The 15,917-nt window shown below is 34.0% G+C and overlaps 1 protein-coding gene across 1 annotated transcript; it reads right to left on the bottom strand.

The window, feature by feature from the left end:
- Nucleotides 1-2,245: 2,245 nt before the first annotated feature.
- Nucleotides 2,246-14,098, bottom strand: LOC121382940 (calcium channel flower-like). Its single transcript, XM_041512626.1, has 5 exons — nt 13,889-14,098; nt 11,262-11,334; nt 10,610-10,735; nt 9,885-9,992; nt 2,246-8,485 (listed from the first exon to the last, which is right to left on the bottom strand). Exons 1-5 carry the CDS (start codon nt 14,010-14,012, stop codon nt 8,389-8,391), a joined length of 528 nt encoding a protein of 175 aa, XP_041368560.1. The 5' UTR covers nt 14,013-14,098; the 3' UTR covers nt 2,246-8,388.
- Between the last annotated feature and the right edge of the window lie 1,819 nt (nt 14,099-15,917).

The raw sequence follows: 15,917 nt of genomic DNA, 5'->3' as shown, positions 1-15,917 counted from the left end.
GGCATCCTTTTCACAATAAACAATTCCCAGGCATTTTCATTTTAAATTGCAACTTAAATTTTTTTTTTTATATAATATTCAAATTATCTACAAAATACAGACAGCTCGACCATAATTTTTAACTAAGGTTGTTGCATATGGGAACCATGTTTAAAAGAAAGAAAGAAACAAACAGACAAAGAAAGGAATTTTATATTTAATGACACACTCAACACAACTACACATGTACATGTATGTGGTGTCGGACATGTAGTTAATGACCACAAATATATTTTAGAGAGGAAACTATGGGCAACTATTTTGTTATTAGCACCAAGGGATCTTTAATATATGCATCATCCCACAGACAGGATAGTACATATCATGGTCTGTAACACCAGTTGTGAAGCACTGGCTGGAACGAGAAATAGTCCAATGATTCCGTACACCAGGCCAGCACTTTACTACTGGGCTACGTCCTGCCCCCGGCAAATTAATTTAATTATAATATTTTTTTCTGAAATACACATAGTAATTATTCAGACTAAAATAAGGAAAACAACCTTCCTGTTTAACTAGTTTCTCTATGTCTCTGTTCAGTTAATATTTTCTCAACTGCGTGTTTCTTCTGTAGAACTAAATGAACTCTGCAATCACTTCTGATTAAACTATTTACATAACCAGCATTTATTCAGCAACTAGTTGACAACACACACACATTCCAGATGTCTATCCACTACACACTTCCAACCCATGGGCAGTCCATCTCAGATTACCACCAACGGACTGGTCATTGTCATGCGTAAACAATCACTTCTAGCTACTTCTGCCAGCATTGTTATTTCTTTGTAAGCCAAAACATCCAGCCAGAGATAGTTTACATAAAACACCATTGCTGGATGTAAACACTTAGAGCTAGCATGTGTCATTAGCGTGTCATGAGGTATGGCACCTAGGATTCAATTTCCTCAGAGTTTACAGCCCACAACAATTCAGTGTTGTGAGCTAACGTGTTATGTCTGTCAGCTATGGGTAATACTACAAAATTCTAGAGAGACAGAATAAGGTAGTGCTGAAAACATGGTTTTGCCCTTTTGTGGAAATGGACATAAAAGATAATTGGTTTGGGTTCTGTTCTATAAAAGCATAAATAAATGATTGGTTTGAATGAGACATTGTGAAATGATAGTACACCTTCCCATGATTCTGACAAGGTGATTAACTAATTTTTGTATAATTCATCATGTAATGGGTTCTAGCACTAACCCCTCGATATGGGTAAACATTCATAAATCGAAAGATCATTATTGTCATAAAACATATTCAGTGGACTTGTGTGTATTTAGCTTGAGTATTTACATTGCTGACTGCAGCATTCAAGAAACCAGTTATAGACCATTATTATGTGTTTGAAACATTTCAAAGAGAAAACACTACAGTATTGATCTTAAGACAAATATTGAGTTACTGTAGAGTATTGGAGGTCTGATCACATCATTACTGTCAAACATTAACAGCAGACTATGAGAAAACATGCAGATCTGAATGAAAAAATCATGAACACATTCAAATTGAAGTCTAATGGACGTTTTAACTAGGTCGTGGTGCCATGCTCTCATGAACTGCCATTAGATGCTTCATCTATAAGATTGCCACATCCCTGAATGAAACTTTCTTCCCATTGGGTCTTTAAAGATGCACTGAACACATTTAAAGTACTTGTATGGTGTCAGAGATATTTAGATGAAAAAACCTGCTACACCCACTCATGAGCTACACCTTTTGATTAAAAACGAGGAATCTGTTATATGCATCATCTCACAGACAGGAGAGTGCATACCACAACCTTTGTTACACCAGTTGCGGAGCACTGGCTGGAACCAGAAATACATGTAGCCTGCCTACTGATGGAATTTGATCAGATAGATATGCATCAGGTGAGCGTTTAACCATTGGGCTATGACGTTCCCCAGGTCGCCATGGTGACTGCCAATCCCAAGAATGGTCAGGCAACTCAACCTGCACAAAGATCTTCACACGTTAATATCCAGTGAAACTCCTCTAAACCAAACACCCTCAGAACATGTAAAATGTCTGGTTTTAAGAAGTATCCAGTTTAGAGAGGTTCTCTTCTGTACAGATATTTAAAAGGGGGCCGCAATAAACACCCACTTTTGAGGGAATTCCAGTTTACAGAGGGTCCGGTTTTCAGAGGTTTCACTATTTATAAACTGACAAAAGACAAACCATTAACAAAGAATTGGTGTATTGGTCTACATCATTTTTATTAACATAGGCATCTAAAAATGAAATGACACCCACAACTTGAATTTATTCCAAATAAAAATTGAATGGCTATATGTAAATAAACATCTGTACACAATGTCACAGTATTGCACATAAATAAATTATACAACAGCTATATACACAAACACTGTAACCAATAACTATGGAATCTGTTACAGTTAAACAGTGGGGCATGACAATTATGCACTTAATGTTTGAAAATGTCATTTTACAATCAAAGAGTGGATACATTTAGTTAATGTGTCTTGTATCATGACCGTGTAGAAATAATAAAAAAAACATGATTATTTTTTTAATTTTTTTTTTTAAAAACCCGACACTGATAGCATACAAGCACTTAAGAGCTCCGGGTAGATCTAGGGATGAGTGTTTGGGGTGTGTACCCTCCTCCCAAACTCTATTTAACACATGACAGATATACCGGGGACTGTGATGTCTTGATTGTCTGTGCGTTTCTCAGGAAGACTGCCTAGTATATAATGCATGTTAGTGTAGTTAGGAATTTAGTCCAGGACTGGTGCTTATAAAACTTTTAGAGTCTTAGACTCGAGACTAATAAGTCTAAAACAGTAACGTCATGGCAAAGTCATACAAACTGCATGCATGTGACGTCATTAGAGATCGAGTCTGGACTCTAAAGGTTTTATAAGCATGGGCCCTGGACGGAGGAGCTGGCCGAGGTCGACACCTGTGCCCAGGACAGGCGTGCGCTACAACAGCTTGTTCTAAATGTGCATGTTAAACACTCTGACCTGACCTGACCAGTTAGGAATACTGTATGTGCTCACTTTTTAAGCTGTACTCCTACAGAATACTTCAATCACCTTGGGAGCTATGCTACCATAAACACAAAATACTTTAGCATGTTGCTTATTAACACAGTTTTTACTGATCCATTTAAAAAAAAAAAATTAATTCATCCATTTTTACTCATTAAACTGTTTAACAATGTGTGATTGCAATAATCATGTGTGATTGCAACCATGGTAACTCAAGGAACAAACTTCTTGCTATCGTCAATGAAACTCCTTTGATTGGATGTACAGTCAAACCTCGTTATATCGCCCACTTTAAGACTGATTTTGGCATTGTAGCGAGTTTGGCGTTATTAAGAGTTTTATTATTTCCACTCCGGTAAGTGCACTAAAGCTCAGTATCAGCCCCAAAATACCCTAGTTGTGTTACAGAGTAACAAAAAAATATGCTACACTATTATTACAGCCCTCTTTATTCTGATTAATATGCTTGCAAGTACTGATGAACAAATGCCCAAAGAGAGGCTAAAATAGGGTATGTTATAAAATTTGAGGATGGGGCATTTGTTTACAGTTACGCAACATTTTCAAAACAATTTCTATTATTTATTTGTAAGAGTTAATGAAGTAATTTTGGAAGGTGGCGGGGACTTAACTTTACATACTATTTTAAAAGATTAAAAAATATATATAAATAAATAAAAAAGTAGCAATCTTGATTTTTGATTACGAAATTGTTGAACAACCATCATTTGAGACAAAACTGGCATGTACCTCATGATATTGTATATCGGGTTGTTTTACTGTGCTTTCGTATAGGAATGTGTCACCCAATGTGTTGGCGGATAATGAGGGTGGGGTGTTGGGTAGTTAGGTAAAGCAGAGTAAAGTTATGTCAATTTAAATACAGATGATCTGTGCTCAAACATTTTTAGGCAATATGAGTGTACATAAAACATCTTGGCTAAGCTGGTTTTGTAATGATTTCTGGTTATGTTAAATATTTGTTGTGGTTATGTTAAAAATTTAACCAATTTGTTTGGTGTAAATACATGAATTTACAGAAATTCCTGTGACCGATTGTCACTTATGACCACACAATGTGTACAAGTAGTGTAATTCCCTGATATGATATAACCAGTATAGACATTCAATGCATAAATATAACACATTTCATTCTTATATATGAAACTCTGCCATCGTTCAACATGTAAATATGATGAACATACAGGTAATTACATGTTAAAACATGCACAGATATAAATAACTCAGTTTAATATTTCTTACACAGTAAAAATACAAATTAGTTTTGTGAGCATCTTTTCACTTCAGAAAAAAGAGAAGACAGATTATTTTATTTGATTAATGAACCCAATTTACAACCATTACCAAACACAGTTATGCAAGATAAAGACCTACATACCAAGTCAACTTCATTAAAGGTGTTGGTTTAAAAAGTTACACAGACAGACAGATATACGGGTAATGTTGGGTTTTGTTACAAACTTTAAAACAAAGGAGATAACCTGAAAACTACCTTTCTTGGTACAATTATTAAAAGAGATAAAAGGTCTAAAAAAGAAAAGAAAAAAGGAATCCATGCTAAAACATAAATAGAATTTTTTTTAATAACTGTTTTGAACACATCTCTTTTTCTACGGTCAATGTTTGTAATTCTCAGTCATCAATTGTATCTCTTCAGTATCAATAATATATGATGTAAATTATGTATATACTGTTAAAAGCAGCTTTTGAATTGTATTATTCGGTTCAAACCAGAATGGTTTGTTCATCCAATGTCACTTTGAATACCGGATGTGGTTAATTCCATAAAATATGGATAAACTGAAAACTGAAGTAAATAAATATATAATTTCTTATTCACCATACTGAAGTCCCAGATACAACAAGACTCTGATAAACAGTATGAAAAGTTACCTTTCAAAACATAACAAATCATTTAATTAACATAATTCAGAAGTTATCCTGCATCATAAATGTCTTAATAAAGTTCATATACTGGTAATAAAGTTTAGAGATCTAACATCCATACAAACGATTTATATAATAACTAACACATTAGATTTAATCAAAATTAAAATAAGTCAATAAATGATGGTATTAAATGTACAAAATGACTGGTAAAATTACAAATAAAATCAAATGCACCAAAATGATGTCCAATCATGGAATCAAACATTTTACCAGACTAAAATGTAAGTTGGTGTGATGTTAATGGACTTTAAAATATAATTACAACATTAACGAACTAAGAAAAACAACCCTTTAACATTTTTATTCTACACGTTTATTTTTTATATAATGTGTGGTTTTAAAATGTATATATATTAACTTTTTATTATAAATTATTCATAAAATGTGCCTAAATTTGAATAATATAAAACAGAAATGCTACAAGTTCCACTGTTTCTAAATTCAGTTATACAAGTTCTGTGGTGAAGAAAAATCAATTTCATTGAAAATAGTGATCCAATGAAAACTTCCTGTTTCAAATGAAGCTTATAATAATAAACAAATCCTATGATCCAATTAAATATACAAAAAAAATCATAAAGTAATTATAACAATTAAATATCTTGCATAACAGGTATAATAAAAACTTGCACATCTGCAAAGTTTATAGATAATCATATAAAAACATGTAAATATAAGCTTTATGTCAACGATGGGAGAAATCATTATTAACAGTAACTGAATAAACTAAAACATAATCCACACTAAAATCTTTCACTCAATGCTGATTATTGATAACATGGCCTTAATAATAATAATAGCAGCTAAAACAAATCGCTGTTTAAGATAAAAACATAATAGTGTCAAATGTTCAAATTAACTTTGTATTCAGCAGAAAGCAAACAAGACATTGCATCCAAAGTTAATAAATAAATATTAATAATAACAGTTTTTAACTGACACATTTGAAATCTTTCAAGTGAATAAAAAAATTATAAAATTATCTAACAATACAAGTACGAGTAACTAATAAAGGGAGATAATCCAACAAACCAGAATTTTTTTAACGTAGGCCTGTGTGAATATTAATACTTTTTGTTATCCAGGGAAATCATTGGTTGAAGTAGACTCAATATAAATTACATGGAGATACATCCAGTAGGTTAATTTGAAATGTGGCTGCTATTAAAAACCTATGTATAAATACAATCTGCCCCAAATGCCAAATGTTTGTTTTAACCATGAAGTACACGTACAACATACAACAACAGATTCCATAATTTAAATATTTCAAATTTTGGCAGCTAAGGGAAAGAAACAACCACGTGAACTATGTTTAGTATATAAACACAGTTTATAGGTGCATGAAATATTTACTTCATGTATGACATAAATTGATATTTACAGCTTCCTCTCAAAATTAAAAATAACCCTGTTATAATTATTAAAAAACCTAACTCAAACCAGAAAGTGTTAACTTAAAAAATAAATTATGACCAATACCTTTGGGAGAAAAAACATATTGGTGGGGGAATTCCATTTAAGTACATGTATGGTGTAAACCCTGTGAACATTATGTAAAGTTTACCGTGTGTGCAGTATGTCACGTCTGTTATGTATCTGATGTCAATGTTTAATGAAAGTCACTACTGATGTTCGTTTATCTATAAATATATTATCTAGCACTTGTAATTGTGATGTCATCCTCAGAAAATAATGTATAATCTATATTTTTCTTCTGCACCTTTTGTCACTGTCAAGTAAAAATTGAATTAATGATATATTTAAAGAAACTATGTCAGTGTCCTTTTTGTCATTTTAATTCTTTAACAGTATCCATTTATTTATCAACATGTAAAACAAAAAAATATTTTTAATTGCTTCCATATCAAAAATTACTTGCCAGTTTTGCAAGAATTTCTCAGCTGTCAGTTTGACAAGTATAGTCGTGAAGTAAAGTCATTAACATTGGCCAAGGTGGAATAACTAAATTCTTATAACTGAAAGCATTACTGTCACAAAAATGTTGATTTTTATGCAAAAGAAAGCAACGCTAACATTAGAATACCTATCTATTATGACATAACACTTCGATTGTAAAAATTGCATAGGGAAACTAAAAACAACTCTACATACTAGCAGTTTAATCAACATAATGGTCAGTATTGCAAGACTTTAGGAATTATACATGCACCAAACTGTACGAAGGAATTCCGTTAATAAAGGAAAACGTTTTGGAATAGTCATATCATATATAAACAAAAATACATGACGTTTGGTAACTGAAACATTCATGACGAGCTACCTTACATGTATATGCTAATCTACCAGGGGTTTCCCCACATACAATAACAACAATGGTTCTCCTAACAAAACAAAAAGTAGAATATGTGTGAATAAAGAATTTAGACAATAAATATTTAGACCGTTTAATTATCATTTATAGATATACATTTTCTTTTTTGATGAATATTTAGCCCGACTTCTGACTTAAATCGTGGAAATGCCAGGCTAGGTTGAAAAGAAAATATTGTTAGATAACCCTTACAATTATTTAAATTATCATTATGAATACAAATCAACCTCAGCCTCAAGTATATGGTATCTTCATAGCAAATATTGTGAAACCGAGCAGAAATAGAGAAAACACAATTAAGATTTTCTCATTTCCTAAGCTTTAAGCTTATAACAACACCACAGATCCAAAGGAAAATAAATAATACCAGATACATTCAAAGGTGAATTCACAGACAAACAATATGAACTATGACTAAATGCACAATACCATCTTCACAAGCCATGGCAACAACCCAGCTGCCATATAACCTGATATCATCCTCTGTTGGAAAAACATTAAAAAAATGAATAACATTCCATATTATTATTAACCAACCAAACCATGATCATTTGACATTAAAACTATGATTATCCCTCTCAATAACAAATTTGTTTTCTTTTAATCATGTTTATATTTGTCCAACATTGGCACACACTCATTTCAAATGTATAACAAACAATATGATTGGATCCTACCCTCTTACAGGCATCCAATGAAAATGCATTGTTAGTTGATACAAGTGTGAACCATAGCAGACGGGGAGTTTATATACACAGGCACGGTAGAGGGCTGGGGGGCTCTAGCCCCCCACCAATAATTCCGAATCAAATTTTACAGAACATACCACTGAACTCTCCTAGAAACTTTGCTTTGCACCCTCGATCTCAGTCAGCCCCCCAAAGACTACTTGCTTCTACCGTACCTAATTCAGAGTAGTACTGCTGGCTTGTGAAGACTTGTAATACCAGTTAAGTAGCCACCTAACATACAATATCCAATGACCCAACTGACAATCTGTCCTAAAGCAGAATGGGGTCAATTTGCAGTCTGTGCTTCCTCGTTATTAATTAGATCCGACTTCATCTCCATATCCTGTCCTCTAGCCCGCAAAGCCATCGTCTCGCGGTCAGCTCTGAAACAATCAAAAGAAAAACAATTGTCTATTGATTCAACTGTCTGTACAGTACAGGGATGTTATATCCCCTTAAAGACAAAAGCTGAACTATTTGAAAAGCTCAACATTCTATACTATAAATAAATATAGATTATTTATCAACATTTTTTTTTATCAAATTCAGCCTATTTTAAAAAAGAAGAAAAAACTAATAATAAAAAGCTGAAACGTGAGTACCGATGAGGTACATGATACGTCTGTCAAAAGTAGGTTGTTGTGACCTAGTTATGATACGCAACACACCGCCATCCCAAGTTGTACTTGCATAAAAAATTTGATGATCCTATATAAATTGATAAAGATATGGCCCAGATAAGGATTTCCTTTAATGTGCAATAATGAGTGAAAAGTAGGTCATGGTGACATAGTTAATAGTTATGTAATGGAGAATGTACCAAGAAGTGTAGATTCGCGAAAAATAATTCATGAATCTACACTTCCGAATGCATTCTCCAACTTATCCATTATTAATTTTTTTTTAATTATGTGACTGCTAAATTAACTTCTATTTGATATTTTTTTAATGAAAATATTGGTTAAAATGGCAAAGAATATTGACAAAACTAATAACCCAAAATGGTAGGAACCTTTCGGATCTAACCTGACCAATTCGTTCAACAAAACTTCAGCAGTGGATAGCAGACATTAAGCATGATGCACATGCTAAACGTGTAACCTCTGGTTTCCCCCCAAAAAAATTGTGTTCTGCCGGAATACATTACTATCATTAGTATCAGGTTTACATGTTTATTTGATGATGCAGATGCCTGGCCTCGAGGGCTAAAGCATTGTACTTGTTTATAATGTACAAGTTCTATCAGTAGTGGGTTCGAATCCCTGACCTAAACTCATAAAAAGTTCAAATTGCATTGTTTCACAGGTGTTGATTCTTGAAAAATAATCTACACCTTGAACAACAATGTGACGTCACAGGTATGGATTAAGTTACATGACACCACACCATCCCCAGTTGTACTTGCATGCAAGGTTTGATGATCCTTTATGAATTGATAAGGAAGATATGGCCCAGAAAACTAAACGTTTATGGACGGACGAACGTACATACGGACAGTCCCATACAATAATACAATCGGTCAAAGATGGGCGTATAAAAATCACACTCCTAAAAGCTGAAAATAACTAGAAAAATTTCTGTTGAACACTGCTCACCCAACCTGCTCCGTACAACTGATATAAATATATTTTACGGAATGGATATGTACATTATATAATAAAACGTGATCACATTTGTATGAGTTGGTAAAATAATGGTAAAAAATTAAATCTCTGATGAATAAAATAATGGAATAAGCTGATGAATGGCTACTTGTAATATACTTGGCACTGTTAGACCTACTTGTTGCCGACACTCATCATCATGTAGAAGACGGCTGATGCAAACACGAGGCCACACCCAAAGAATGACGTCAGCGTGAAGCAAAGTGCAACTGGCAGAATGGCTGGTCTACAAGAAAAACACAAAAACATATCATGAGACAAATAGTTCCACTGAGTACTGATTGAGTTAGTCAACAACCCTGCAATGCTGTGGAATGTTTAATTCTCCACGACACTTTTTGGGGGGGGGGGGGGGGGGGGGGAAGGGGAGGGGGACTATATTTGATTTTTATTTTTTTTGCTCTGCATGTTTTTATGCTGTGGACATTTTCTTAATTGCAGGGGTTGGTTATATCCAGAATGAGTGCACACAGACACAGGTCTGACAAGAGAGAACCAGAATGAACCTGACATGGTATAAAATCTGGCTTCGGTTCTGAGATCTTGTTAGGACAGCAGATCTCCCAGTGAATAAAATGTAGACTAGTGATTACCCTAACTTAGATTATGGAGCATATACATTCACAAGTTAGACATGTAACTCTCCCTCCCCAATAATGTTTAATAAATGTATCACATGATACCTACTTTTCCAAGAGGATTATGTGACTGTTGAATGGTTAAATAAAATGTTATCGCATGTATGTGTGTTAACACTGTATGTGTTATAAAAAATAACAAAATTTTCTTATTGAACTGATTTTTATGTATCAAATGAAAATTGAAAGTGAAATATTTACTTACATTCCATACAATAATGCCTTCTGATAGTATGGACGTCTCTCTGAGAAGCGGGTGATTGGTTGGATAAAATCAAGAAATGCACAACAGCAAGGAGCCTCTAGAAGAACCACAAAGAACCCAAGGAGCCTGTAAGAGAAATGGTTTGTAATGATCACAAACATGGAACTGGTCTGTATATCGCATGCACACAGGGTGGGAAGTAGCTTAGTGGTAGAGCACCCTGCCTGAGCTGTGATGGCTCGTTCTCAGATCTTTCAGGTCCTAACCAGTGCCCCACAACTGAACTGGTATATCAGTGGCCATGGTATGTACTGTCCTGTCTATAAGAAAGATCCATCACTTTATCGTTAGGAATAACTTACATGACAAAAACAAGTTTCTTTTTTTCTCTCTAACGAAGCCGGTTTTAGCACCCCCCAAAAATCTAATTTTAACATACATCACTACTCTAAAATATTAAAAACTGGGTGGGTTTTTTTTAAATCCCCAAAATTATACTTTATCCTTTCACATGTGAACATTATTTTATAAACTACTTTTGCTCCCTCACAAAATGTTTTTCTGGGGTTGTTTTTTCCTCAAAAATTAATCCAGTAGTCTAAAAGGGAAATATTATAAATAGTCTAGAGAAGACAGCTTCAAGAATACTCACATTAACAAGATCCCGGATACCAAACATAGTGGAGTAAATGTGATCAGTGAGACGATCCCTGTTATCACAGCAACTGAAAATATATTTAATATATAATTATAATCATCATGTTATAAATATGTTATAATGGCAGCAAACCTTTTTGTTTTCAAAATCTTGATCCGCGATATTTCAAGTCAATTGAACATGTATTAGCACCAACTGTTCAATGTTTTAAAACTATGTAGTGATCTCTGAAACTTGCATAACTAATCGTGACACAATACTCAACTAAATGTTCATTGTCACTGTCAGGATTATAAGACTCCATCATATGCGGTCATGTGGGATAGAAAGAGTATACACGAGGTGGTGGAAATTTCTACCTGGAACGAGGCTTGCAGAGTCCCATGGTCGAAATGTTTCACCACTGAGGGTGTACTTTTTCTATCCCACATGATCGCATATGATGGAATCTTTTTGTATCAGTATCATCTATTCGGTAAATAAACCATTATTTTACACGAATAGACAAAGATGGCTGAACAACTAACTTTTTTATTTGATAATTTTGTCATAAATAAACTATGCTATCATATTTGCCATGTTTGTTTTACGAGTTAAATAAAATTAAACACAACAAATTAACAAGATAGCTTTTATCATGAAGGTTTTAATAACAAAATATTAATTTAAAACAGTGTCTAATGACCTCATGTCACAATCTCACATTAATATGACGTCATAAATTACTAATGATGTCATGTTAAACGAGTGCGCATGATATCCCATGTAGGATAGAAATTTGTTACATAGCTTATTTTCATGGGATAGCTCTGTCCTATATACCTAAGGATGAGACAAAGTCCCATTAACAACTCATGTTAAGCTGTCACCTTCACACTTCAATTTGCAAATGACAGCTGCTACAAACCATTTAAGAAGCAAATCAAGCAGACTATGGATCTGTAATAAATAAATAATAAATCAGATTATTACCTATTATTATCAGATATTGCTTTTCACGTCTTGTAATCCGACTGATAACTGGTCACTTACTAATATATCAAACGAGTCAGAATTATGATGCTATTATTGTCTGTTGTCCTGCTTCGGTGGTTGCATTGTATATGGTCCATATATGTTTTAACATAAATATCTTTCGGGATGTTTTCTAATTCACTTTACTATTTTACTAACATATAAAGTACAGTTTATATGTTAGTAAAATAGTAAAGTGAATTAGAAAAGTAGAAATATAACTCACCAATTATTCCAGTTTAAGATTAAAGCAGATGAGTGCGTGGCCTGTGCAGCTCGTGATGTGTCAAGGAATGTCAGGTGAGTGACAGTGAATAGCCACCAACTGGGTCAAACACAGCTGGCCAGTCTATTGGTTGATCGTCACTGTCCCTGGTCAGAGGTCAGATGTAAAGACAGGTAAATGCATGTCCCTACAGCTCCTAGCCAAAGGTTTAGGTGCATGTGCGTTGTGCATAATAAAATCATTAAAACAATAAAACCCACATGGTTACATATGCACAGTGTAAACAATTGCTTTAATTTACGACAAGACGCTTCGCTTTCATCAACCTGACTTGTAAAACAACATACATGACTTGATAGTATAATAAACTATTTAACTAAATATATTTCAATTTGCATCAACATAACGAAATGGAGTTATAGTATTTTTTTCTTTTAAAAAATCCAAAGAAAAAATGCATATTATTAGGCCTATTGGTAGGACATGTTTGAGCAAAAACGACCATTCACGATACCAAGTGATAATTTTCTTTTCTTTGGGACTATGTAATTGGTCAATTTTGTGATTTTAGATGGGGAAAGTCAACTTAATCAAGGGTTTTACAGAATTACTTACAGTAATAAAGCAGGAAGGCTGGTAAAGTCCATTACGATTTGAGGTTATCACACAATACCATGTGATCTTAATAAAAGACGCACGTCTTTTTAGTGTGTCTAGGGACCGTCTAAATATACACCTGCCAATCAAGAACCACAGGTACAGGCCACGGAAAGAAAACACTAATTAACCAAGAAAACACTCCAACTATTATTTCAGTATGTGGGTTAATTTATATACAAAACATAATACAGTTATTTCAATACTTTGACAATGGTAGTTTATTTTGAAAAATAAACCACATATACACGTTGCTGTGTTACTGGGATTATTACAGAACATTGCGATGCATCCGCAAAAATCAGGTATGTTTTGTTTCTTCAGTTCGAAAACCAATTCCTGACGTGACACGTATTACGTAACCACCAGCTCGCCAGAGAGCGTATTCACTGGGATAGTACAAAATGGCTGTGCCCATTATATACAATAGCCTTCACATTTAACTGTTTTATTAATTAACTATACGATTATACTTGTTGATATTAAGCAATAATGTGCATTATGTATTGTTGAATATGCATACCAGTCCAACAGCCTTGCTTTAGCATTCCTTTAAAGCACTCCCTATTAATCCACGATTTGTACATGAATATATTATAAGAAAACCAAATTATTATGGTTATTTTTCAGTTAGGCTAGTTCACCAAGATTAACTTTGCTACAAGTGCAAGCACTGCATTTGTAGCCAAAGTTAATCTTGATGAACTACAGTCGTCAGGCCTACCTGAACCACCAATAACGCCAATCCCACGAGCAAGCATTCGACACCACCATGCTCCTTTTTTTTCTGGCACGCCGGATTCCTGCTGCTGGGCAGCACTAGCGGTTGCACTAACTAACTGCCCCATTAGCTGATTATTATTCTGTCAACTCATAGTATATTTAGGGTAAATAAATAAAAATAATGATCGCAACGTGTACAGTTGTTGTCACTTTTTTTAAGACTATGATCTGCGCATGTGTAACATTTAGAGTTATGCCCCTTCGCTCGTCTCATTCCGTAATTTTTGTTTTTGCCTGAAAAGAAAGCGAAAGTATCGATCCCAGAAATACATTAAAAATGGTTTGTTTTGTTTAACGACACTACTAGAACACATTGGTTAATTAATCATCGGCTATTGGATGCCAAACATTTGGTAATTCTGACACGAAGTCATCAGTGGAAACCCGCTACATTTTCCCTAAGGCTAATGCAGCAAGGACCTTTTTGTATGTACTGTTTCACAGATAAAGGAGATCTAAGCACACACCACAGCCTTTGGCCAGTTGTGTAGTTCATCAAGATTAACCTTGTGCAAGCACAATGCAGTCAAGGTTAATCTTGATAAACTAGCCAGTTGTGTGCACTGATTGGAATGAGAAAAAACTTAATCATTTGAATGGATCCAAAGATGCCTGATCACAAAAAAGGGAAGATTTCAAACAATATTTTTTTTATAAGGGTTGGAGAACATTTTCTCCATCATTGGAGTAGCCAAAATTATATGTATTAGAGGGAGCACACATATTGAGGTGTGTGTGTGTGTGTGGTCACACTGTCAAAGCTGTTTGTATTAAAGGTGGTGGGGAAACAATCTGGGTGTAAATGGAGGAGAGCATGGCCTCTATGGTGCCTCTGGCTATGCCAACACAGCAATAATAAAATATAAATAACTGGTATTTGTAGCACTTTAGAGCAATATCATGTTAAAATATTAAATCTTCAGTCTCAAGTAATATTTATTACCCCAGCAGGCACTCATAACGTGGAAAATAAAAATCATAATTTCTCACTGAGAAATTATCATGCATTGGTTTAACATACACAACTATTGGACGATTTCACGCCAACAAACTAATCACCATGTCAGTACTAAATATGAAGTCATCACGATTTAGCAAAGCACAACAATGATGTCACATAGTTTACAGCGTTTGCATTTACATCTTTCTGGTTTCAGTGTTAAAATTGTAATAAAATGGTAGTTTAATGCAGTTCATTATAGATTTGTTTTTCACAGAATATATAGAACTTAGGGTTTTGAAAATTATCTGTGAACTGTGAATAAAATACAAAGTTAAAGCAATACCCAGCACAGTAAAGTAGTTTACTTCATTTCTATATTCATGGACGTGTAGCCGATGTAGGCTATATAGAAAATAAAGGCTTTAAAAAAACCCTCAAATAGTTGGGGTAATAAATAAAATAACAAACTCCGTACCAGTTATTATCAAATTTATGTCCCTCGTGAAATGTTAAATTTTAAATTATTTCACTCGGAACATAAATTTGATAATAAATAGTAACTTGTTTATTATCCTCTATTTATATTATTTAATCATATTTTAGAATAGATCATCCACATTAATTAATGTTCTTAGCCTTGCATGCCACTCTTCGGTATCTTTGACCATAGTAACTAATCTACTTCACATACATGTAACAATGGTTTTTTCCCCAGTCTCAGCCAGTGCATCACAACTGGAATATCAAAGGCTATGCTATATGTTGTCCTGTCTGTGACAAAGTGGATAGAAAAGATCCTTTGCTTTGTTTTGTTTAACGACACCACTGGTGCACATTTATTTATTAATCACTGGCTGTTGGATGTCAAACATTTGGCAATTCTAATACATGATCTTCAGAGGAAACCTGCTACATTTTTCCACTAACAGCAAGGCGTCTTTAATATGCACTTGCCCACAGATGGGACAACACATACCATGGCCTTTGATATGCCAGTCTTGGCATAGTGGCTGAGACGGAGAAAACC

This window comes from Gigantopelta aegis, chromosome 10, assembly GCF_016097555.1.
Source record: "Gigantopelta aegis isolate Gae_Host chromosome 10, Gae_host_genome, whole genome shotgun sequence".
NCBI classification, from domain to species: Eukaryota; Metazoa; Mollusca; class Gastropoda; order Neomphalida; family Peltospiridae; genus Gigantopelta; species Gigantopelta aegis.
The sequence above is the reverse complement of the archived record's forward strand: the minus strand, read 5'-3'. Positions and strand labels throughout refer to the sequence as shown.